Source organism: Anneissia japonica, unplaced genomic scaffold (genome assembly GCF_011630105.1).
Source record: "Anneissia japonica isolate Jap-2015-1 unplaced genomic scaffold, ASM1163010v1 scaffold1587_len1432017_cov164, whole genome shotgun sequence".
Classification (NCBI taxonomy): Eukaryota; Metazoa; Echinodermata; class Crinoidea; order Comatulida; family Comatulidae; genus Anneissia; species Anneissia japonica.
Genome location: NW_022713643.1, coordinates 1,240,770 through 1,266,951, shown reverse-complemented (window position 1 = coordinate 1,266,951; position 26,182 = coordinate 1,240,770). Strand labels below are relative to the sequence as shown.

At 34.2% G+C, this 26,182-nt stretch overlaps 3 protein-coding genes across 3 annotated transcripts in view; 2 read left to right on the top strand and 1 right to left on the bottom strand.

Annotated features, from left to right (window-relative positions):
• Positions 1–9,821, top strand: part of LOC117108668 (xanthine dehydrogenase/oxidase-like) — a 14,016-nt gene extending 4,195 nt beyond the window's left edge. The window contains exons 9-27 of the mRNA XM_033250765.1: positions 1–115; positions 277–363; positions 602–719; positions 1,222–1,273; positions 1,731–1,857; positions 2,091–2,210; positions 2,614–2,835; positions 3,089–3,222; positions 3,708–3,882; positions 4,928–5,119; positions 5,620–5,768; positions 6,071–6,152; positions 6,493–6,717; positions 6,859–6,933; positions 7,374–7,426; positions 7,695–7,875; positions 8,096–8,284; positions 8,609–8,776; positions 9,050–9,821. The exon at positions 1–115 is cut by the window's left edge and continues 51 nt beyond it. Coding sequence (XP_033106656.1) covers positions 1–115; positions 277–363; positions 602–719; positions 1,222–1,273; positions 1,731–1,857; positions 2,091–2,210; positions 2,614–2,835; positions 3,089–3,222; positions 3,708–3,882; positions 4,928–5,119; positions 5,620–5,768; positions 6,071–6,152; positions 6,493–6,717; positions 6,859–6,933; positions 7,374–7,426; positions 7,695–7,875; positions 8,096–8,284; positions 8,609–8,776; positions 9,050–9,100 — 2,515 coding nt within the window. The 3' untranslated portion in view covers positions 9,101–9,821. The remainder of the gene's footprint in view (positions 116–276; positions 364–601; positions 720–1,221; positions 1,274–1,730; positions 1,858–2,090; positions 2,211–2,613; positions 2,836–3,088; positions 3,223–3,707; positions 3,883–4,927; positions 5,120–5,619; positions 5,769–6,070; positions 6,153–6,492; positions 6,718–6,858; positions 6,934–7,373; positions 7,427–7,694; positions 7,876–8,095; positions 8,285–8,608; positions 8,777–9,049) is intronic.
• Positions 9,822–10,701: 880 nt separating this feature from the next.
• On the bottom strand, positions 10,702–14,954 carry LOC117108643 (vesicle transport through interaction with t-SNAREs homolog 1B-like). The gene is made up of 6 exons (XM_033250735.1): positions 14,796–14,954; positions 14,262–14,320; positions 13,878–13,988; positions 13,341–13,424; positions 12,737–12,910; positions 10,702–12,240 (listed from the first exon to the last, which is right to left on the bottom strand). Exons 1-6 carry the CDS (start codon positions 14,893–14,895, stop codon positions 12,091–12,093), a joined length of 678 nt encoding a protein of 225 aa, XP_033106626.1. The 5' UTR covers positions 14,896–14,954; the 3' UTR covers positions 10,702–12,090.
• Positions 14,955–15,008: 54 nt separating this feature from the next.
• Positions 15,009–25,879, top strand: LOC117108635 (probable 2-oxoglutarate dehydrogenase E1 component DHKTD1, mitochondrial). Its single transcript, XM_033250724.1, has 21 exons — positions 15,009–15,138; positions 15,937–16,082; positions 16,477–16,597; positions 16,810–16,874; positions 17,291–17,397; positions 18,034–18,141; positions 18,432–18,543; positions 19,273–19,434; positions 19,920–19,993; positions 20,715–20,858; positions 21,179–21,370; positions 21,583–21,774; positions 21,990–22,161; positions 22,539–22,600; positions 22,822–23,082; positions 23,609–23,765; positions 23,955–24,157; positions 24,403–24,548; positions 24,819–24,982; positions 25,099–25,184; positions 25,308–25,879. Exons 1-21 carry the CDS (start codon positions 15,026–15,028, stop codon positions 25,410–25,412), a joined length of 2,892 nt encoding a protein of 963 aa, XP_033106615.1. The 5' UTR covers positions 15,009–15,025; the 3' UTR covers positions 25,413–25,879.
• The last annotated feature ends 303 nt before the right edge of the window (positions 25,880–26,182 follow it).

Sequence of the window (26,182 nt, the reverse complement as noted above, 5' to 3'; positions counted from 1 at the left end):
GATGTCCCTTCCACCTGACGCACCTGGCGGGATGGTTGAGTACAGACAGTCCCTCGTACTCAGTTTCTTTTTCAAATTTTATCTGAGTGTGAGACAACACTGTTCATTTCCAGAGGTATTTGGTCCAAGTTACGAAACTAAAAAAAAATACTAGAATAATTCTTGAATAGTACTACTGTGTATATTTATTTTTAATTTTTGGGCCCATGAACAGGGCTAGAACATGGCCAGAACATTAATCGTTTCAACAAATTGTAATATTGTCTACCTTTACAGAATACATTTGTCAATGTACAATCAGTAGATATGTCAGCAACACATCCTTTTAAAAGAGCCGGTGTACGGAGCACTCAGATGTTTCAGGTCAGCAAACAATGTTTCGTTTTTCAGTGTATTGCTGTATTAAAAGAACCAAACAACCAGATGAAACACAGATCAGTTTTCACTACAAAAATCCTTCATAAGGAATATAGAAACGGTTATTAGGCCTAAAAGTCTTTTGACAAGGAACTTACTTTTTCATTTTTTTGGAAATGAAGAGAAAGCAAATAGCTTACTTCTTCAAGCATATTAGTATTATTATGTTATTAATCTCTTACAGGAGGTTCCTGAAGATCAACTCTCTGTTGATCCTGTTGGCCGCCCAATGGTTCATTCGTCTGCCTACCAGCAGGCTACTGGAGAAGCTGTCTACATCGATGATATGGTTCCATTTCAAGGTAAGATTTGCTACAGGTATTATCATTTTGTATGCCAACGACGTGACGTGAAAAATAGAGGCTCTTGCTTACATTATTTACAAGATAAAACATTATTGCTACAATAAATATTTGCAATACCGTAAAACCTCGAGTTGAAGCTCAGCGGGCTTAATCTGATGAAGCCCGTTTCGAATTGAAGCCCACTCTTTAGTTTGCAAAATTAGCCTCGAAACGAAGCACATGGGTTTCCTTTCAAGATAGCATAGGCTTCCTTTCGAGATAATACAGTATATACACTGTACACGAATTTCAGAAAACAAAATAAATTAAATACAAGCTTGGTCTATACAGTAGTTTAGGTGATTTAATGCCAGTTAAATACACTCCGTGATAACATAAATGTTACAGTGGCCTTCGCAAAGTTCGCAAAAAAATAGAAGCCCAGGGCTTCTTTCGAGGTTTTACGGTATACCGCATAGATATATGTCTACGATATCCACATTTACAAACCTTTTTACAGATGAACTGTACATGGCCATTGTATTCAGCCAGAAAGCACATGCAATACTCAAGTAAGTGTTGATCCCAATGGTGTAATCGTAAGAATTCGTAGTTTTTCACCAACGCGACCGGGTTTGATTCCCGTTTATGCTTCATTTTAAAGATCAGTTGGTTCATAATATTTTTTGAAATTATTGGAACATTAGATATTTACTTTATAATGATCGCACCAAAATAAATTAAATCAATTAACTAATAATATGATTTAATTGATTTATATTTAATACAAGGATCAATAGGCCTACACATAATACTGTTAACAGTTGATTATATATTAATCTGAGTATTTTGGAAAGTTAAAATACAATTTTACCTTCACTTTCGCCATTGATACAATATTTAATCACGAATATCGGTCCATGCAAAGATGACCTAACATAGATGACCTTTGTTTGATTGCTGAACGTTTACGTCATCACTGATAAATTAATCTATATATATGCTATTATTTTTCAAATTGCCCGCTAGGTGTGTTGACGCTACAGCAGCGTTGCGCATGCCTGGGGTCTATGCGTTTATCGACCACAATGACGTCACAGGAAGTAACTTTTTTGGTGAACTTGGGCAGGGCGACGAACTCTTCGCTACAGTAAAGGTATCAACATGTTTTCTAATCAAAATGTCTACTTTCAGGTCCACCATGATATTTGACACTACACAATTATTATAAAATTACACTTAAATTATAGGACCTATAAAAATAAATCACATTGTTATCATCGTAACAGAAATTATTATATAAAACTCAATTATCCTATTATTGAAGCTCACTCCGCAGCCTCTGCATGTATCTATGTATCAGTTCTCACAAAACCCATCCCTCTCTAGGTAACTTGTGTCGGCCAGTACATCGGAGGAATCGTAGCAGACAACAAGCAGATAGCCCAACGAGCAGCCAGAATGGTTCGTGTGGAATACCAAGAATTGGAACCAATCATCTCCATTGAAGTAAGAACCAAAGAACTAATCTATACATGGTAGTAAGGTAGCGCAGGGGTAATGATTGTACGAAGCGGACATTACATAGATGATATTAACATAGATAAATCATTAAGGAATGTTATACCTTAGCTTTCCTGCTTCAATAAAATCTACATTTCCAATCTGGTGGTTGGCATGGCGACGATGAGCTGTAAATTAAAACGTGTAACAAAAGTTTACGCTATGTGTGCTGTGTAAACCCAACGCAGCCTTAAAATTCTCCAACTACGGAGCCTCAAAATGCAAATAATTCCGTGTCATAACGCTGAAATATTCGTATAATTAATGATATTATTCGTATAATTTATAAGATAGCAAGATGCTTGCATTTTTTCGCAAATGTACGCAATTATTATTTTGAAACTTGCAGGATGCCATAGCGAAAGAAAGCTACTTACAGCCAATCAGAACATTGGGAATCGGCAACGTGTCGGATGGGTTTAATAACTCAGACCAAATAATTAAAGGCGAAATCAAACTCGGTGAACAAGAGCACTTTTACTTAGAAACACAATCTGGATTAGCTCTACCAAAAAGAGAAGACAATGCCATGGAAATCTTTTCCGGATGTCAAGATCAAAAATTTATTCAGGTTCAGTATCGTTATTGTTTAGAGTATTGAACATTTGTCAGTACATCACGGCATGCAATGTTCATGCCCATTTAATTTTAAATTGGATACCCTATAATAGTTATTTAAAGAGAGGTTGGACATACACTAAAACATAATCCTAATTATAGTTAGGACACAAACTGCAGCTAAAAGCTATCCAATCTAATAAAAATTCTCCTTACTTATTTAAATTCAAAGAAATAATTTATTTGCTATATGTTTGTAAATATAGGCAAGAGTTTCAAGTGTTCTCGGAGAACAGTTTCACAAGATCACGATTCGAGTGAAGAGACTTGGAGGCGGCTTTGGCGGGAAAGAAACACGTAGTTGGAATCTTTCTGCTGCTCTTGCGGTTGCAGCCAAAAGGTATAACACAGTGAGTTTTTGCTGCCCTTTTAGATGTAGATCTGTACATTTAGTACTTTTAACACGTCAGGTAGGGCAAGCATCATTTCGTATTATTCTCCTGAGGCAAACGCCATCGGAATAAGAAATGAATAAATGAGGTTTACAGTAAATTATAATAGGTAAAATGCCACTGTGAAAAATTAAGCTTTGATATGTTAGTTGAAAGGAAAGGGATTTAGTTGAGATTGAAGTAGGTAATTTTAGATGCAAAAATGGTGCGTAAAGTTGGAGAAGTTGGTTTTAGCTAAATTAGGTATAGACAGAAGACAAGTGAGGCAGTACGTTTCGGACATTAACCGACTCAAAATTATTCGTATATTACATTCGTATAAATAATGTTGTTATTTGATTCTTGTTGTTGCAATGTTGTACGGGTATTAAATGTTAGTGCCGCAGTAGCAAATGCAAACGTCGTTACATAAGAAAAAATATGTGTCTTCTAGAGTTGGGCGACCAGTGCGATGTATGTTTGACCGCGATGAGGACATGTCGAGTACGGGAACCAGACATGCTTTTCTGGGACGTTATAAGGTTGGCTTTACTAATGAGGGCAAGATACAAGCATTGGAGATTGATATGTACAGCAATTGCGGAAATTCTCAGGATTTGTCAATCGAAGTAAATTATAGACTACTTCTTGTTTCAAGAGTTAATACTGATTTACTAATACTACAATTGATATAGTTAAGATCTCTAAATTAAAATAAAATAAGATTTGCAAAGATAGGCACCCAGTGAGAGCGAGCGTCTTACATTGGAAATCCCAGATAGTAGCATAAACACAAAAACTATAACAATAAGAAAACTTTGGGACACAAACATAAAACTGAGACATCTAGATAAGATAAGATAAGATAAGATAAGATAAGATACACTTTATTGCTCCATGTCGGAAATTCAGTTCTCGCATTAAAATACAATTGAATTGACAGTAAAACAATTAAAAGAATGATCAAATATAATAAAATATAAAAATTACAATGTAAAAGAGATTTCAAACAAAGACCATTAAAACATTATAAGTCACCAAGCATTATTATCATCAATATTATTATTATTACTATTATTATTACTATTAATATTATTATTATTACTGTTACTAATATTTTTCATTTTCATCATCATTAGGCCTATTATCATAATAGTAAACTAAATGTCACATTGTTATGCCTAACATTGTAGCTATGTTTTTTCATACCTAGGCATTTGAGACTTAGATCTACAATATGGTAAAAATATTCAGACGTTAAATAATTACTTTGCTCGGCCGATTAGATATAACAAAAGAAACTCAGCATTCAGCAACAACCTGTAATTTCTAGAAAGGAGGAAAACAGAGAATATGAGTTTTGAGTCAGGTTGGAAAATATCGCATGGCTTATTTTAGAAACCCTAATCACATTGATTTATACGCGATTTGTGTTCATGTTATCATATAAGTCTAGTGTTAAGTTAAAGTCAAGTCAAAATAACATTCATTCATTACCTCTCTTTCATATTCAAATACAGCATGTTACAGAAAAATCTACTCATTATAAAGTTGAACACATGACTTTATGTATAATATATATTAATTATTCTAAAGCCTACTTGTACGTATGTTGCGTTCTAATAAGTATATAATATAAAATATTGCTTTGTTTTTTGTTTTTGTTTTCCGAAGGTAATGGATCGTGCCATGTTTCATGTGCAAAACGCCTATTACATCCCTAATGTAACAACTAGAGGGTACTGTTGCAGGACCAACATCCCTTCGAATACAGCATTTAGGGGATTTGGAACTCCTCAGGCTTTGATGATGGCAGAGAACTGGATCTCTGACATTGCGTTGGTGTGTGGCATTTCACAGAGAAAGGTGCTGAAACGAGGATTAGTTATCTCGATCATATGGCACGTAGCCAGCAGTCGCCAAAATCACTTTTAAGCTTCTATAACATGTTTGATGATTCCTATTCAAAGTGGTTTGATTAAAACATGCGCCTTACTTTGGCTAATGTTTGTATCAATTCCGCTCTCCCAACTTTTTCAATCGCCCTATTGTGCCATTTTTGCTTAAATGCAAGGAATATTAAACTTTGAAACCAGATGTCAACGTTTATATACAAGTTAATTAATAGTTATATCTTAATTACACAATGGGCTTCTGTTGTTGTTTTTTTTTTTTATCAAACTAGGTATAACATTCCAAAAGTTTTCCTATTTTCTCTTATAATAATTAATTTTTTCCTGGTACTGACAGAACCAATGATATGATGGATATTTTGCCATCTTACGAAGATTATTTTTTTTAAAGTAGTTTATGTATTTTTTTTTATAGTAATATAGCTTTATTACTAAGTACGTTATTATTAAAAGGTGCGGGAGATTAACCTGCTTCAAGATGGCGAAGCGACATACTACAACCAGAAAGTGCAGGACGTGTACCTAATGAAACGATGCTGGAACGAATGCTTGAATAAAAGTGCTTATGAAATGAGGCAATTACAAGTAAAAGAGTTCAACAGGTTTGTGTATTTACCAAGCCTATAGACGTTTTCCTCGATAGGCAAAATGTAAAGTTATGTAATTTTCATACCGCATAGCATCGAGTTTTATGCTCTTACTTGAAACTATAAACTATCATGAAGAAGAGACACAAAGGAACAAACCAATAATTGTTTTACATTTTATGCCTAACGCCAGCTGGCTCATAACTCACAAGTCAAATGGTGATGGTATGGAGTCTAATATAATACTGTACATAATTTATTATCTCAATAAGCATTAATTTTTAATATTATTGTATAGTCATTTTAATATTGTATAGATCAAACAGATGGAAGAAGAGAGGAATATCAATAATCCCACTCTCGTATGGAGTCGGCTTTCATGCCAAATTTATGAATCAGGTTGGTATTAACCAGGGTATAACGTATTTTCCTTTGCCTACATTATACTTTATTCTAGTAATTTTAATAATAACTCCACCCAGTCACTCAATTTCTATAAGTGCACTCCCATAGAACCCTAAGTAAACCAATGCAATTTATTATTTTTTAGTTAGCTTACCGTATATAAACACTTCTAACAAACTTAGTAAATTGTAGCTCTTTAGTTTAACAGTCTCTTTAATACCTTCTTGGTTATCCTTAAATTATTCGGTGAGTTTTATGGGCTCTTACTGTTGTCGGGGGTACTGTAGTGGACATTACTAAAATAAGCATTAAGTTACGTACTTTTCATCTCTAGGCAGGGGCGTTTGTGATAATTTATACCGATGGAAGTGTTTTATTGACACATGGAGGTGTTGAGATGGGTCAGGGGCTGCACACTAAGATGATCCAAGTTGCAAGCAGAACCCTGGGGATTGCGTCTAACAGAATTTATACGAGTGAAAATTCAACGAACACAGTACCAAATACGTCACCAACTGCAGGGAGTGTTAGCTCAGATCTGAACGGAATGGCAGTTAAGGTTAAACTGATTTTATTTTCTGAGTAGTATCATTAACTATCAAAAAGTGGGTGGGAATGACTGCATATCTCGTATATACCGTATTTCGCAATGCTGTCATATTAGACACGAAATTATGTTAATTTTTTTTCCCAAAAAAAGATTGCATGTGAGAAGTTATATCGAAGACTTGAGCCTTACAGAAAACGAGAGCTAAATAAAACGTGGGATGACTGGGTGAGTTTGAAACATACTGCTGTACAGTATAATCGAAACAATAATTAAATCATGTAAAAATGTCAATTGCAACAAAATATAACGTACAAATGTTTTATATAATCGTTGCTGGAATTTAAAGCAAATAGTATACAGCTGGAAGAGGTCTGACTTTCGTGCTTTCGTTGGAACGTAATCCTAATTTTAAAAGTACTACCACGAAGGGGTGTGTCCTTCAAAAAATGAGTTTCGAGCGAACTCTATTCGAATTCTATTAAATACAAAATTAGGGCAGTCGGACCTCTTCCAATTTAATACTCTTTCTTAAATTAGGACTATGCCTTATTGACGAATTTGACTATCAAATTAAAATAATTATGCTCTTCAATTTTTTGGATATTGTTTAATGAATTCCCAAAATAAATGTGCGCACTCTAATTTGCTTTTATTCTATTTCGTAGGTTAAAGCAGCATATTATGATAGAGTTAGTTTATCTGCCACGGGGTTCTACAAGTAGGTGTACAAGTTTATTGTAAACTATATTGCGTCTACATTAAGCCAAATATTATCGGCCTATGCGAATATAGAGTTGAAATAATGTTATTGTAGATGTTTATTTTATTGTACTGTGCTGGTTACTTTTTGTTGTTATTGTACTATGTGTCTGTAGGACCATATTGTAAAACAGCGATAACATCTCGTCTGTATATGTTATTCTGCCTAAAGATGTTTTAAATAAAAATAAATAAAAAATAAATAATGATTGATTGCTTTGTAAAAGAACCCCTGACATTGGCTATGACTGGGATACCAAGTCTGGCGATCCCTTCTATTACTTCTCGTTTGGTGCGGCCGTGTCTGAGGTTGAGATTGATTGTCTGACTGGTGATCACGTGGTTCTGCGGACTGACATTGTCATGGATGTTGGAGACAGTATCAACCCTGCCATTGATATTGGACAGGTGAGTGGAAAATTCAAGACATACAGAGAATAATAATAAATACTGTATATAAACATAAATGAAGAATATTTTAGTATTCATTCAAAAATGTGATTATATTCAAATTTTTAGGCGAATAATAGAAATTTTGTTAAACACTGCATCACATCAATTAAGGCTGAAGAGTTCAAGATGTTTATTAATTACTTTTAACAGGTATAATGTACCTATTCATTTGTAGATTGAGGGCGCTTTTATGCAAGGTTATGGTTTATTCACTTTGGAAGAGCATCGTTGGAGTCCCACTGGTAATTTACTGACAAAAGGACCCGGATTTTATAAGATACCTGGCTTCACAGATATTCCTGTTGAATTCAACGTTTCTCTCTTGGACGGGGTGCCGAATAAAAAAGTGGTCTGTTCATCTAAGGTAGCCCTACTATTAATCTGCCTATTAACTGTGTATCAATTGTAAAATTATATAGTGCCCTCTGTAGCCACGTAAAACTTGTATTAAAGTCAATCACGCATTTTATTAGGTCAATCATCAAATCAAATCAAATATACTTTTATTTTCCATACAATAAAGTAGTACAATATACAATAAGAAAATAATATTAATAATCAATTGATTAATAAGTCAGCCAATTAAAGGGTGCCTGTAAACGTTATAATTTTTTGAAATAAGTTGTTCTTGGAGTTTTAGATCACAAAGGCTGGTTGATTTTGACACTTTCAATGTGTTTTATAACAGGCAATTGGTGAGCCCCCTCTTTTCTTGGCTGCCTCTGTTTTCTACTCCATCAAAGATGCTATCCGTTGTTCCAGACGCAATTCTGGTATCGAAGGAATCTTCCGATTGGACAGCCCAGCTACTGCTGAGCGAATTAGAATGGCCTGCGCTGACAAATTCACGGAAAAGGTGAGAACGTAATTGTATATTCAGTTAATTCCCTTTATATACAGTCCCTACGGTACCTATGTCAACATGAATAGCGTATTATCTTATAACTTGATGTTATTTTTTTCCATATTAATTAACAAATCGGTTAATTGTGCGTAGGGTTTATAATCTGATTTAATACCTAACAGGTCTAAAATCTGATAGACATATAACTAAATGCTTTCGGAATTAATATGCAATAGAAGGACATGCCCTTTTTACCCTTTTATACCCTTTTTCGTTCTCTTTCAGATCTCGTCTGCTACACCTGGAACATTTACCCCATTCTTTGTTCGCTCCTAAAAAGCAACAAAAAACTATAAGTGTGAATTTACAATGTCTCAGTAAGGGTTACTTGGGAGTTTTTTTGTATTAAGTATAGATAATATTCGAGGTCAAGAATAGCAGTTTGTGGTACAGTACACATTTACTTGATATCTACAATAGATACTAGAGATAGTTAAAAACATTTATAGAAAACTTAGAGCTTTCTAAAAATCAACATTATTAGTAATTTATTGTAGTTATGTAATTTTGTTTCTTCATGAATCTTTTAACTTTATTTGCGATTTTAATCTAATAGCGCAATCAACTACCGTACCTTCTTTATCCAATTTGAATGTTTTCATTGTAATGATGTTAATACGGCTCTTTTCTGCCAAAAATGCTGGAACGTGTGATATATTGTTTTGCCTATATTTGGGATTTTACATATCGGCGCGCATTTTCATTGTAATTGATGTTAATACGGAGGATACAGTATTAAGTTCTAGCATTGATTGCATGTCATAGCTTCGTAGCAGCAAATCTGTTTTCTATTGTCGAGTCTATAATATTAAAAATTCAAGCTGTCATATCGTTAGGATTGTTGTGTTAGGGTGTAATATAGTGTCTGTCATCATCCTGTACTTTGGTAAACAGATGTGGCTCTCTGACAATAATCTGTTATGGTGACACGTCTGACTGGCTGTTTTCTTAGCCAATAGAAGTTGAAAAGAATTCTCATCTCAAGTTCCATTTTTACTGAACTAGAGAAAAACAAAATGTAGTATTAAGGTCTGTTCATTAATACATGGCGACACGTTTCGATATTAAGATTTATTGTTAAAACTACAAAGGACCTGATAAAGTCAGTGAAGTCTGTGCAGACTAGTACCTGGCCTTTCTATATCTGGCGGATCAATTCCCGCTAATATATTACGTATTATGTCAAGCCTTAAGCCCGACATATTTCTAATTGACCAATATAACTAGGCAACTGAAATCATTGAATTGATGGTGGCACTAGAACCAAATATAAGTAAGGCACATAATTATAAATGTAGCAATTATGAAGACATAGTCAACGACATTAAACAGTTTATGTATATTGACTTTTATTTGGAGGTTGGATCTAGAGAAGTGTTCTCCAAAGATAATGAATCGATATTAAATAATATTTCTAAACTAAATAGTAAAACGTATAAAAAGCAAATTGGCGAGCTTGCATTAACCAGTAGCTATGCCATTTGGACGCTCGCCTCAGTGGGCGAATTATTAATACTTGTAATCGTAATCGAGTTAAGTTTAAATACTGTATGACTATTTAGAAAAATCATGTTTATTATTCAACAACTTTAACATCTGTTGTTCCTTTGTGATACATGTACTCTGCATGCGCTTGATAAAGCCATGACCTGGGTTTCATGTTACTTTCTTTTGTTATTGAATAAAAAATGATCGTTAATAAATGGCACATATGTAACACATTTGAATAAGGTGATTTTACAGACAGATATAAAGGTATGCTCTGTCCACCAATTTGATCTGTTAATGTATAGACTATGAAATTGTTATTCTTCTATACAGTATTTGTTTATTTAAATTTTGCGTTGACAAACACACAAAAATAACATACACCACCATTTTTTCGCTTGAATATACAGTATACATTTTATTTACATTAGTTCTACATGATGCTTATTGACCACAAATATCTGATTAAAATGTTTGCACTCTTAATTGAATAAGGAACATATTTCTGAATAAGGCCAAAGAAATAGTACTGTGTTGCCCACTTAAGCACTATCATATTTGGAGATCAGTGTCGGTCAGTGAGGAACTTGTTTTTACCACCGTATAGGCATGGGCACAATTCTAAAGTTGTTGCCAAGCATCCTTCAACTAATATGTTTCTGGGTAAAATTGAAACCAAAGGACTAACATATTGTAAAAGGTATTAAATTTATTACATTCAGCTTGAAAAACGTCCTTTTCTAATGCGTTTTTTGGGTGGGTGGGTGAGTGGGGTGGGGGTGATGACTTTTAAAATTTTGGTTTGTTTTGGTTACTTGGGCAACACAAACATTTTTTGGCATAATATACTCAAAAACCTTATTTGAGACAATCAAATTACCATTAGCGCCTTCGTGTGTATATTATTTATTATTATTTCCAAGTAGATAATATACTTACAATTCTCAGTGTAAAAACCAACTGAATTGCACTATCTTACTGTACTGTATTAACAGTACATTTCATCAACTTTATGAATTAGCTTGAGAACATAATTATGTTACAAAAATAAGGATGATTTTAAATAAATGTGACAACTTAAAAAGTTGATATTCAGACAATTTCCAATTCATAAGGCGAGCATTTTTTTTATACCTTGTTTAGCGAACCCAGCGCCTGCCAATAATAATGATTTCAAATAAAAATAAAAAAAGATAGCAATTTCAGAAAAAAATAAAAATTTATTCTTTATTTTTATTACCAGCTGTTACCTTGATATCTCCAAAATTAAGATATGTATATTTCTTCCTAATTATATAAATTTACAACATTTAACCATCCCATTACTACACTATTTACATTCACCAATAAAATTTTATTTTTATGTTCTCCATCTGGATGTTTTTGCTAAATGAATAACCAAAATTTTATTATTTTTTTTCCGCCCTCCTCTGACCATTTATAAGGTACAGTAGGTATAAAAGATGTCTCGCCTAATATTGAGCAACAATGTACTGTTTTCTTGTTGGACAAGCATGGTTTCTTCAGTTCAACAGACAAGAATAAAGACCCTGACTGGAAGCTCTGATCAGCAGCAGTTTCACTTTCTTTCTTGATTGAACTCACACTGTACAGTGCATCTAAATTTTATAAACATTTTTTCTTAACATTTAAACAATCAATATTGCATTGGAATGTTATGATTCAAAGTTGATGTAAACTGGTACAGTAATATATATATATATATATGTGTTGCTATAAGTTTCATCATTACCGTCAAAATTTTATCATGTGCGCTGCTATTTTTTACTGAAGAATTTCCACCAGATTACAACCCCAAGAATGGCAAGCTCAGCCAGAATTATTGACATTAAGATCATTTTGTTAGTCATCACCCTAAAAGAAAATTTGTCTAGATCTCTCCTAAAATTCCTGACTTTCTGATTCATCTGTGTGCGGTAGGTACCTGGTGCAGGCCGGGCCTCTGCCTCCATATCCTGAAGCTAGATTATAAAAAAAATATGCTGATGCTATCTTTGCAAAAATGCAGTCATTATTAAAATGTTCAAACTTAAACTTTATTCAACTTACTACTATATGTATGTACAGTACATCCAAACAAACTTAAGAAATCAGCTAACATGTATTTTTTTAATTTCAATTATTAAATAATAATCATTATGTAAATACCAGTTGACTTTCTTTATTGTTTTGATACAATATAATGCTGTCTCTTATACACATCTGTGTACTGCCGCACTGCGGCTGTCAATGATTCCCAGGGACCCAGCCAGAACTTTTTAGTTCACTCAACTAAGACAAATTCATTTTAACTAAATTTTCCTTTCCTACTTCAGATTTATTGCTCAGACTTGTTTGTTGTAAAATTCTACAAAATGGATGAGATATACTTAGTGCAAGTTGAGTGAGTAGAATCAAACTTACCTTATCTCTAGTACTTAAAAGTTGGTCCTTCTGGCCACCTAGTTCTTCAATTATTCCAACACCAATTTCGTCAGTTTCAGCAGCAATCCGATGAGTTCTGTCTAAGCTGCCAGATGCTCTGTTCAAACTCTCTGTTCCTTGTATAAGACGTGTTCTTTGATTTGCATGCATTGACTTAAAAATTTCAAACAAAAACATAAGTTTTTCAATTCATATACTGTAAATGATGTTTCTGAATAAAACCCACTGGAAAAAGGTGCTGTCCCCATCAGGATTTGTGACCAAGACCATCAGACTACAGCTCAGTAATGTTTAGTGTTGCCATACTTCAACTTTTTATGGTTGGATATATAATAATATTATTACAGTAGATGAAAGTAGTTGATAGGGGGGGGGGGGGCATAAAAATGGGCCAAAGTGAATTTACAATTTGACACCAAGGACTGTACCCAAACTTTGATGTTTACAGTGTGCTTACAAAACCTATAGATTGTATAGCAACAAATTTAAATTGACAACACCTGTTTGTTGAATGGTACAGAAACTGCTTTTTATACTGAAAATGAAATTTGGATGAATGTGGTTAAAAATTAAAAATATTTACAGAAATTTCATTATCTAGGTTGTCACGCTGATAGGTGCCTCCAGTGAAAAGGTCATCTCTACCCCCTGACCCACTGACACGTTTCTGAAAAACAAAATAAATTAATAATTTTAATTCACTTTCCATTCGAACACAGAAATGATTCTGAATGTTTGGTACATCCCCTGTTTAAAAAAAACCCCAGAGACACAAGGATTTTTTTTTCAACTTCACAGTACTTACTGAGGGTGACCCAAAACAGCAGTTGCTGATGATCATGGGCTCTCATAAAAAAATTACAGTTCATAGAATTGCAACAATCACAAAAACTATACAGAAGAAGATTAAAAGAACAATCAATGAATAATTTATGTACAATGAAAAAAAAATTAATAAAGAAAAAAAATTAGTTTATTGCATTAAATAGTTATTTAGAAAAATATATATTATTATTTTTTATTATAAAAATTAAGAAATTAAAAATCAATAATAATATGAGTATGCTTCACAGCTAAAAGGAAATTAATTATGAATCCTACAAAAACAATAATCACTTACAAGATCTCTTTTAAGTTTGTCTAGATCTCTCCTAAAATTCCTGACTTTCTGATTCATCTGTGTGCGGTAGGTACCTGGTGCAGGCCGGGCCTCTGCCTCCATATCCTGAAGCTAGATTATAAAAAAAATATGTTGATGCTATCTTTGCAAAAATGCAGTCATTATTAAAATGTTCAAACTTAAACTTTATTCAACTTACTACTATATGTATGTACAGTACATCCAAACAAACTTAAGAAATCAGCTAACATGTATTTTTTTTATTTCAATTGTTAAATAACAATCATTATGTAAATACCAGTTGACTTTCTTTATTGTTTTGATACAATATAATGTGTACAGTATAACTAAAAATCTTTTTTAATTCAACTTTACTGATCTTACCAATTCGGTAGCTTCCTCCAAGCCTCGTTCCACCTCTCGTGTCAATTGTTTCTTTTCTTCTACAGAACAGTGGAAAACAAAAATAATATGTAAAACATGTGATTTATTAGGTGTTTTTTCGAAATCATAATGTTAGCAACTACTACTACTACTTTCCTTATTACGTATAAACAACCTTGCCCCAAACGCCTAGGGTGATTCACGCCTAGTAGTACAGTAGGCCTACTTTTTACTTTTCAAAGTAATTTAATTATTCATACATTACTCTTGCACGAAAAAGGAAGACAATGTGGCACATCCATATACACGGCCTAGCCTAGGCCTACAGTTAACCTGAGTTAACCAATACGAATGGTAATTATTCGAATAAAAACAGGTTAGGCCTAGTCTATAGTAACATCATAGTCATAGTCCGCGGCTGAAACGGTCCTACGGCGTGGATAGCCTATTCTCCTAGCCTTATAAATTATAAGTAGTAGACTAGGCCTAGCAGGGCCTAGAAAGAATTCGAGCCCTGACTAGATTAGGGCCTACCTCCTGAACATCGTGGAATACGAGTGTCTATTTTTCTTTTTAAATCGTCATATAATATCCTATAATCTTCTTCTAAGTTTTCAAACTTTTCAGATGACATTTTGCTAGATGCCGACTCCAATATACAGAACTTGCACTGCAGCACTTCCGTCGAAATGGCAAAACATTGACGTAGGCGTCGCTCTTCAATTTTTTTTTTCGCGTGCATGAAATGTTCGCGTTGTCAATTTATGGTAATTTGTGTCAACTTTGTGTCAAAGGTTACTTTATTATTTACAAAATTTATAGATGGTGGTCGCTACACGCCGGTGGTGATAAAAAGTCATTTGCTGTACAGTATTTTGTAAGTACAGAACATAGGCCTATAGTACAATATTACGATGCTATACCTAACCTAGGCCCTAGGCATAGGCCTATAGGATTTGTAATGCAATGATTAGTAATGGACCACAATAACAGGCCTAGGCCCTAGGTAGGTGGTGGTAGCCCATGATGTTGGCAGTAGGAGAAGGAGCGTAGGAATAGGCAGTCCTAGTAGTAGGCCTACCTAGCCCTGCCCCACCCACATCATAAGACCCAAGGTTGTGTACGTAGTGTGATGGGCATGACGAAGCAGAGATGAAGAAAAGGAATTCCTCACCAAAAATTGGACATGAAGTTTGACATTACAAAGCAAAGTGAAATGCACTGAATGCATCTGACCGACTAAACACATCCTACAGTACTTCAAAAAAAGTTCAATAATTTCTTAGTGATTTTACATACAAATTTTAGCTAGTTTTTGATGTATATCACCGTGCAATTAAAATACTTTACAGTATGGTAGACCAAATCAATCGATGCTTATCAATAATTTACCATTACAATAGAAAACAATATTTATTTTCCTTTGATTTATTTATTCATTTATTTGACCAAAAGGTTACAGTAACAAAAACATGCAAAGATTAAAAATGACCGAAAATGTATTTTAAATTGCAATGTGAAGTATATTAGGGTCTTAATATAATCAGTCATTCATTACCAACTGGTCTTTTAATCTATCTTATAAAGAATGTTCTGTTGTGGGGGACCAAATCATTTTAACTTGGCAGTTGTACTGATTATATACTTTGTCATGATTTTATGTTCATTCTTTCAGAAATTACGTTATGTTGTCCACTAGCACATGGTTGAGGTCCTCACTGATAAAGAGGTTACCAAGGTTACCAAGAGCATCTTATCATGCTAAAACAGGAATCTATGGTTATAACCCTTCTGCACAACAGATGCTGGAAAACAACCAAGGTATCTATAGTTTAGTGGGCAGTGGCAAATCCAGAAATCTGCCACTGGTAGGGATACCAGAAACAAGGAAAACAAGGCCAATTGTTTATCAGGTGTTGGACTTGGTAGAATTATTTTGATCTGAATTTGCCATAGTAAAAATAATATTAATAAGCAACATATAATGGAATGTTGCTACCAAAAATATAACAACAGTTCTAAGAAAATACATGGTATAAGTCATGGGGAATAAACTAACCTTGCTGCTTGTGAAAAATGCGTATCCTAATGTTAATGATTTTACAAAGCTATGTTGTGATTTTCTAACTCATGCAAATTAATCAAAAATTTGTGGAAATAGAAGGTTTCCTTTTTTATTTATTATTTATTTTTGAACTTTTTCCTTTTCGAACAGTTAATGAAGTAACTCTTTTAAAAAGGATTCAAAATTCGTCCTTAGTACAACTTGTAGAAGCATATCGAAGACATGGACATAAAAAGGCTACGATTGATCCACTTGGCTTGCAGGTACTCAGGTAATATCTCCCTACATGATGGTTACATTTTATCGTAGCATCTACCTAGTACTGGTGCCTTTTTTAAATATTGTTTCATTTACATTATTATTTATTTAAAATAAAGTTTATTGTTGTGGACATACAATTTTTGCTTGACTTACTGTAACTGTAGTTCATTAAAATTAATATTATGCGTACAGTTAATGCATTTTATTTTTGATTTCTTTCAGACCAACACCAGAATTGAATCCTGAATTGTATGGCCTGGAGAGATCTAACAAATATGACTTGAGTGGTAAGTCTGTTGTCAATAGATTGTTTTAGGGTTGACTCAAGTGGTAAAGCCAGGTGTGGTGGGGAGGGGGATGTAGAAGGCAGCAAACCTGGCATTATTATCAGCACTAGTTCTACACCCTTCATGCTCATGGATAGAACCAAGTCTTCTTGGATAAAGATTAATAAAACCAGAGACACAGTGCTCTTGCTCACTGCTGCCAATCTATGTGAAAGGATGTGACTACTGAGCCCTTCTCAATGTTAGCTATGATACTCACTGAGCAGGCCTATACTCAATTCATCTCGATGACAGTGCAAGTTACGGGTTAATTGCCTAGCTTTACCTTTGTCTTCCCTTACATTTGTTCTTCATCTTGTTGATCATGGATAGAATATAAAGAAATTTAACTTTCACTATTACTCAATTCTACTCAGGTATTTTGAACACAGCTGATTGCAGTAGTGTGTCTCTAGAGGGTGCTGTTGCTGCATTGGAGTCTATTTACTGTTCAACAACATCAGCAGAGTTTGCTCATCTGGAGGTAGAGTATAGTATTTTATTCTTTATACTAACAAATCTACCATACTGAGTATAATAGCAATACTATAATGTATATATCTTTTCAAAGCTGAATCATGTAGATCACAGGTAGGCAAAGTGTAGCCTGACAATGATTTTTTTGCAGCCCACGAAAATGAAATAAAAGCGATATATGTGCAGCCCGGCAAACAGCATTGGCTAGAAAAAAACCTTGTTTTTACGGCCCGACAGCAATCATCTGTAAAGGTAATATTAAAACTGGGAATAAAGTGGTGTAAAAGCAAAGCTTGGAGGTTTCTGGAAGCACCCTCAGACCAATTTTATGCTCACACATGATGAGATATACAGAATACGAAGTAAAGTAATTCATATGTCCTAGCTGAGCAACTAGAAAATATAGGCTTGGATATTGGTATCATTAACGTAGGCACCCCCAGCGTGGTTCCTGAAAAGAAAACAATGAGTAGGTGGTGCTCATTTCCCAAGTTGTCCTATACAATACCTTGCATTCCATTATTATATACCTGATTCACTGACCTTTCTGAGTATTGATTATTATTATTTTTATTGTTGTTAATAATAATTTATTATTAGTTATAATTTATCTTTAATGACATCTCAATAAATTTTCTATCAGACTTTAAAAGAAAGAGAATGGTTTGCTCAGAAATTTGAAGAAAGCAGAACTTGGCAGTTGAGTGATGATGAGAAGAAGAAAATAGCATCACTTCTTGTGAAATCACAGGTATTATTTGCATCATTATAAATTAGAAACCGCTTATTTTATAATTTGATATATAGAAACAAACAAACTGTATGTATTCTTCAGTTGGGTAAAAAAAAAAAAAAAATACTTATATTTTTGAAGAAATAAGTTGAAAACATAATGTGTGTGTGTCCTGTAACTTGTATACTTATTGATGCACACTGACACCATGAGTGGGATACTCCATCAGGATTTTTATCCTGGTTTTAATGATGCTTTTATACCCTACCCTACACACCACTTGTTGATTCCCTGTTGATTTTTTCAAGGCTTTCGATAATTTTGTGGCAAATAAGTTCACTACTGTTAAGAGATATAGCGGAGAGGGGGCGGAGAGTATGATGGCCTTCTTTAATGAACTCTTTAGTTTAGCAGCACAATGTAAGTACATAGTAGCTTGATATATTGATAACAATTAATATTGATATCTATCTAATACCCCTTTTACACTGCAATCAATTAATATTGATATCTATCTAATACCCCTTTTACACTGCAATCAAAACTCCAGACACAACCCGGGATTTTGCAATAGCCGGGCTAAAAACTCCCGAGTTCTGGGTGGTGTAAACGTCAAAAAATACAACCCGGGTTGCCAAACATCCCGGGATTGATGTGCGGGACGCATTCAGCGTTGGACAATTGTATTTCAACCATGTTCGTATTGAGGTCAATCGACATTAATACCATACACACAGCATAGGTTTATGTCAATTGACCTCGATTGACCTTGGATACAAGCTTATGCAATTCTAACTATGAATTGGCTTTTTATAATTTATCACTGTAACCAGTACCATATTAATCATACTCATTATTACATTATTAATTTTGACATCATTATCATCATTTTAAAAATCATCATCACTTACATTATCATTATCACCAACATTATCATCACCAAAACCATCATCACCAACATCATCATCACCACCACCATAATCATCATCATCATCATCATCACCATCAACATCATCATCACCACCATCATCATCATCATCATCATCATCATTATCACCACAACCAACATCCTTTTCATCCTTATTATTTTGTGTTTTTTAACTATACTCATTCGTTGATCAGCTAGTGCAAATTTTTCTATCCCTCCAGCGAATATTGAGCAAGTGATGATTGCAATTGCACATAGAGGGCGCCTCAACCTGTTAACAGGTCTACTAGACTTCCCAACAGAACTCATGATTCGGAAGATGCAGGGAAAGATGGAGTACCCCGATACAGCTCCATGTACTGGTGATGTCTTGTCACATTTATGTGAGTATATGTACACACTTGGTACACTATGAATACCTATGTGCAATTTTGAATTGTTTGATGATTTAGTGAGTTTAAGAAACTTTGTAGTTGTTGTCACGCTCTGAAACACACTACTCACTGTCCCCTCCCCTAAGCTCTGGCCTGCCAATGAATGGGTGCCTAATTCCTGATCCCATTCAGGGCCATGATACCTACATCATTCAAACCTCTGTATCACTTCAGGCTAGGATTGTAATAGAAATTTAAAATGTAGTTTTTTTATTTATTTATTCAAGTTTAAAAACACTTAGAAAAAAGTCCAAGATTGCAAATAATCCAAGTTTACAATACTATTATTAAAGTATAAGCCTATAAAATCTGAAATATTATTTAAAATTTAACTATAGATAAATATTAGTAATTAGATAAGGTCACTGTTTCCTATACAATAATTTAATTGAATTACAGCAATTATTTCAATGCTTTTCTTTGCTTACTTACAGACCAATCAGTAGATATAGAATACGAAGGAAAACAAGTTCATGTCAGCTTAATACCAAATCCATCTCATCTAGAGGTATGACACAATTTAAAAAAAATATTAAATAGCAGTTGCTATAGCCATACATATACATTAATAATTACTGTTGCACAAATATGTAGACACAGCGCTCTACATATTGTGTACATAAAGTATCTACAATAAACAACCAGTTTACCTTGGACAGCAAAACGAACAAACGCCAGTGTTTTAAAAGAAATTGGTCCTAAAAAATGATTAATCAATACACTCAATTGTCAAGCTCTCCGCTACTTTGGGCACATAGCCAGACGACAAGATACCTTCCTTGAAAAGGTTCTCATGCAGGGCAAGATTGAGGGATCAAGAAGACGTGGATGTCCTAGGTCCAGATGGATCGACTGGATCACATCTCTAGTTGGACAACCTCTACCAAAGGTGTATGAAATAGCTGTGAACCGACATAAGTGGTGTGTCATCACAGAAGTCACGAACTGTCAGCCTTGACGGAGACGTACCAATCCAACCAGAGACTAAATCTTCTCCCTGCATTATTTTTTTAGAGCAGTCAGTGTGGTCCTTCCTAAGCTTAATACCAAAGGCATAAACACTGAGCAAATTGTATTTTACAATGTTATAGTATAGTACTATTAATTAGTACACCGGAAGATAGCGTTAGCCATTTTGTATGAATATATTGCTGAGTTCACTTGAGAATAAGAATCAAGTCATTTATAATGTGTAAAATGTTCAGTATATTTTAAATGCATCTTTTTAGGCTAATGTGCCTGTTGTTATTGGAAAAGTAAGGGGGAGGCAGCAGACTTTACAGGAGGGAGATTATTCATCAGGTGAAGAATCTGTTGTTGGGGAGAAAGTATTATGTGTCCAGGTCCATGGTGATGCTGCACTTTCTGCACAGGTAATATTTCACAAGTTGCTCATCTTCAGAGATTTGGACAATTTCTAACTAGTTTATATTAGCAGGCTTTATACAAACCGTCATAATCAGCTCTACGCTCAGCAGATCTTTCAGAAAGTTGTTGCACTGTCTGTTATTTTAAGTTTGTTTACATAGTATATGTAATTTTTACTTTTTACATTTTCTTTATGCAGAAATGGCTGACCTTAGTAAGTGGAAAAGGGCACTGCGAACAGCTCACAAAAAGTGGATAATATTGTCCTTATATTATGACATAGACACTATTATTCTAATTTTTAATTTGTATTTTGTAATTTCAGGGTGTTATCCAAGAATCATTAGGACTATGGAATCTCCCCCATTACAGAGTAGGAGGGTCCATTCATCTTGTTGTTAATAACCAGTTGGGCTTCACCACACCTGCTGAACAGGGGAGGTCTTCTCTATACAGTACTGATATTGCCAAAATTAATGATTTTCCAGTCTTGCATGTCAACGGTGATCATCCAGAGGTAAGGATGTTGAAAAGCAGTAATGATAAATTTCCATCTCCAGACTTCTGATGAGGATTAGGCCTGGTTATAAAAATTTTGGCTGAAGCAGTTGGTTCAGCCAACCCTAGATTTTTGGTCGGTTAAAACACAAAACGTTTTTTGGCTTGATGTAAAGCATGAATATGTTTATATTTCCTCATGATTTCCATTTCAACTTTTTTTATTTACAGGAAGTTGTCAAAGCAGTCAGACTTGCCATGAGTTATAGACAAACATTTGGTAAAGATGTATTTGTTGATTTGATGTGTTTCCGGCGCTGGGGCCACAATGAATTGGACAATCCGTCTTTTACCAACCCCAGTATGTATTCCGTTATTGACACAAAGCCAAGTGTGCCAGATGCCTATGTAGACAAATTATCTGTAAGTGTTGCTTAAAGGCACCTTAAATGACATTCTCATTTGAAATTATGATATTGCCCTCCTGTAGTTTCAAATTCCTATGACTATTTTGAAGGTCAAGGGTCATAAGTCACAAAACCAGTCATTTGTACTTATCACATGATTTTAACTTATCACAGAAATAGGTAATTGTTTTGCATTGCTTAAGAAATCTTTTGCCGTATTGTTCTTTCCAGGAAGAAGGCATAATAGATAAAAAAGATATTGCCAAAGAAGTGTCCTTGTACCAAGATACACTTAACAATTCGCTGAAAGAAGCAGAAACATACCAACCAAAGCAGTTCCACCTACAAGCCCACTGGAAAGGATTTGTAGATGCACCTTCACACATTACCACCTGGGATACAGGTGGATATTTGCATAATAATAATAAATATAATATTATCACAAAATGTGTCACCACACTCAATAAAGCATCTTAATTGCATCTATTTTCTAATATTTTAGATTCTTTATTGGTGATAAAGAGCATTTTATGAAATTTTTTTAATTACTTGGCTACAGTATGTCAGTAGACGAACAGCATTATTAATCTTGTCAAATCAACTCTTGTGGAGTTTATGTGGAGCGCCTTGTCTGTAGGTTTGTCTTCTGAAAAGGATTGCTAATTATGATTACGACATTCATATGTTGGCTGTTGCCAATCCTTTGTCCTTGTGCCTAAATACGTAAATAAAAATAAATTAAGATGTAATTGTAATTTCATATTGTATTTATTCCTCCAGGTGTTGACCCTGAACTTTTGCGATTTATAGCAGCAAAATCAGTTGAAGTTCCAGAAAATTTTGTATGTTGTGATTGAAGTAATTTTTGTACTATACAATATTTTATACAATGTTATTAAAAAAGGTAGAATAGAATATTTCTCTTCATATTAACATTGTTTTTTTATTTGCTTGAAATACTACGTGTCAGCCAGTATACTGGTATATTTACTACTTCATGAAAAGAAATCAATCATTTTATAATAATTTTAAGATAGTTTACCTTTTTTGACATACTTTACAGAAAGTTCATTCAACCCTATTGAAAAGTCATATTGGTGCCCGAATGAAAAAGCTAGAAGAAGGAACCAGCCTGGATTGGGCTACTGCCGAAGCTATGGCTATTGGTTCACTACTGGCCCAGGGTTTTAACGTTCGTATCAGTGGTCAAGATATAGGCCGCGGTACTTTCAGTCATCGTCATGCTATGTTGATTGAGCAGGATAGCAACAGTATGTACATACCCTTCAACAATATTGTCGGTGATCAAAGACATTTTTTAGAGGTTAGAATCATCTATCATCCAACTTCTTTTGTTTCTTTATATTCTATGTTATGAATTATAGTTTTCTGAGAATATAGTGTACTTAAATTATAATTTCTATAATATTTTCATTAGAATTTGTGATGTCTTTCTCACCTATACTTGTCTTCAGTTTGAACTATTTTGAATGTTTATTCTATTTTTTTGTCTCCATGTCAAAGTTTATAACTGTTTGTGCCTTTATTGACTCCATGCCTATCATACAGTAGAATAATGGTTTATTTGCATTCTAATCCGTGCCCTTTTCTATCATTTATAAATTGTGTGCCCTTCTCAAGCATATGTTGATCTTCATTTACTGTATGTTACACTGTCAAAGTTTACTGGCTGCCTCTTGTGCCCTTATTGAAATTTATTTCTGCATTTATAATTGTTATCTCTCTCTTCTAAAACAAAAATGGTCATACTCATACATAATTATAGGTTTGATACACGCCTTCCAGTTCATGTTTTTGTGACAACAATCTATTTTCTCCCCCATATTCAGGTTGCTAATAGTCCTCTGTCTGAAGAAGCCGTCCTTGCATTTGAGTATGGCATGAGTATTGAGAATCCCAAGTCATTAATCATATGGGAAGCACAGTTTGGGGATTTTTACAATGGTGCTCAAATCATCATTGATACATATGTAACAGCAGGAGAAGGTAAGACATTTTAAATAATGTCCTGGACCTGTTGGCAAAGATCAAGAGTAGAATTCATGTATAGATCTTTCGAGTAAATTATGTATTTGCTATGCCTGGTTAAGTTTTTAATAGACCGCAAGAAGATAGGCACTGCAAACACTCGTCTATCTCTCCTATGTCAACCATTCATCAACTTTTATATTATAGTGAAATGGCTGTTGCAGAGCGGTCTAGTCATGATGCTTCCACATGGATTTGATGGAGCTGGTCCTGAACACTCCTCCTGCCACATGGAGAGGTTCTTGCAGGCCTGTGACAGTAAAGAGAATGGAATAGATGGAGATAATGTCAACATTCAACTTGTACATCCAACCACACCTGCTCAATATTTCCATCTTCTCCGACGACAGGTACTGAATATCATGAATACATATATAAATCATGTTCCTCTTTAAATTGTGAGACATTTCATTTGAGGTACAGGTAGATACAGAATGTTTCATATGTTTGTAAGACGTTATAGTGTAGGTTGATTTAAATAGACACTATTTTACATTTGCTTTCAACAGTGTCAACTGTGTTACTCAATGATATCAATTGTAGATAAATACAGAATGTTATCTTTTATTTGTCCTTTTGGGTGCTTCATTTTTAGATGGTACGCAACTTCAGAAAGCCGCTTATCATGGCATCTCCAAAGGTTTTGCTTAGACTCCCTGCAGCCACCTCTAGTTTAAGTGAACTAGCACCTGGAACAAGTTTCCAGCCTGTAATTGGGGACCAGCTTGCTGATTCAAATAAGTAAGAACAAACATTAATTTACTTATGGTATTGTAGTGTGTTGGTAATGTATGCCAGGATACAATTTGCAACTCCTTCTGATCAATGTGCAGAAATTTTCAAAATCAATTGCTTAATCTTCCAAAATATGATGCACTATATTAACTTGCATTACAGTCCTGGAACAAAATTAGAGCAACTATAGACTTGAACGATGGACCTAAATATCTTTATGCAAGCATACAGTACATGTGCTCTCACTGTCTAATCAATCTGATGTTCCATTTTCAGAGTTGATAAGGTTATAGTCTGTTGTGGCAAGCATTACTATGCTTTAGTGAATGAGAGGCAACGATTACAAGCAGACAATATAGCTATTGTCCGAGTTGAGCAGCTATGTCCATTTCCTGCCGAAGAAATCCAAAAGAACCTCTCAAAATTCCCAAATGCCCAAAGTAAGATTTCTCAATTTTCCTTAAATTTTATGATTTAGGTCACAATGTGACCTTGCTTCATTATCTATAATGATGTCAAACAATTTGTTGTAATTTTGCACTTGACTTTGTTGCAGAGATTATTTGGAGTCAGGAGGAACATCAGAACATGGGAGCATGGTTCTTTGTTGCACCTCGATTCACTAATCTTGTTGGCTGCAATGTGAGTATAGATTCATTGATGATAATAATATACATTAGTAATAATTGCAAAGCTAATGAAGGTGATAAAGATGACCAGCTTCATTATAATGTTAGTAATGATAGTAATTTGTTTAAACTATAGCTTTCTTATGCCGGACGAGGGCCTCTGGGCACACCCGCAGTAGGCGTCGGCCAACTACATCAAGAAGAAGTGAAGATGGTGATGGAGAAGACATTCAGCTTATAACGGAAATTATAATTGTACACTTAAATTATTATTTTCTATTGTGTATCTATACAGGGTGTAAAGATTTTTTGTTTAGTTAATCATTTTGGTTAGTATGATTAAGTTTTTTTTAAGGTATTTCTTGTTTTAATTTTCTATATTAGTTTTAAGCATCCAATTGAGACAACTTTTTTTGTTTAAATGTGGAAGTGATAATAGAAATACAAAAACATTAGAGCTGTGTTACCATGGTAAAGTATCCAGCACAGTTGTTCTGTCTGTAAAGAGCCCTCCATATTGGAGGTATGGTTTTTTAAAATTCAGTTTAGAGCAAATAAAATCGTTTAATAATCAAGAAATGATAACATTTACAGATTGATATACAATGATATAGTTTCTGTATATCTGTATATGACAAATATATGTTATAACAATAATGATATGACAAGGGTAAAGGTAGGAGAATAATCCATAACTTGCAGCGTCAATTTGTGCGGAATTTTGTATTTCCAAGGTTTGTGATTTACTTAACCACCTTAAAGAGGTGCTTATAGCATTGGAGTATTCCCCCTCTACTCTTCTGTTCTTTAAAGTGCATGTGAGCCAGATGTAACACTGTACCTTCAGTTTAAGTCTTTATCCGAGAACACTTGGTTCTACCAACCAAACCTGGATGAGGAGCAGCTCGGACCAGCATTGATTTTTAGGCTATAGTATGCCTTAACGCTTGGCCACTCGATTCGCCCATACACAGTGCATATTGAAGGTCTTTGGATGGGCTTTATATTATT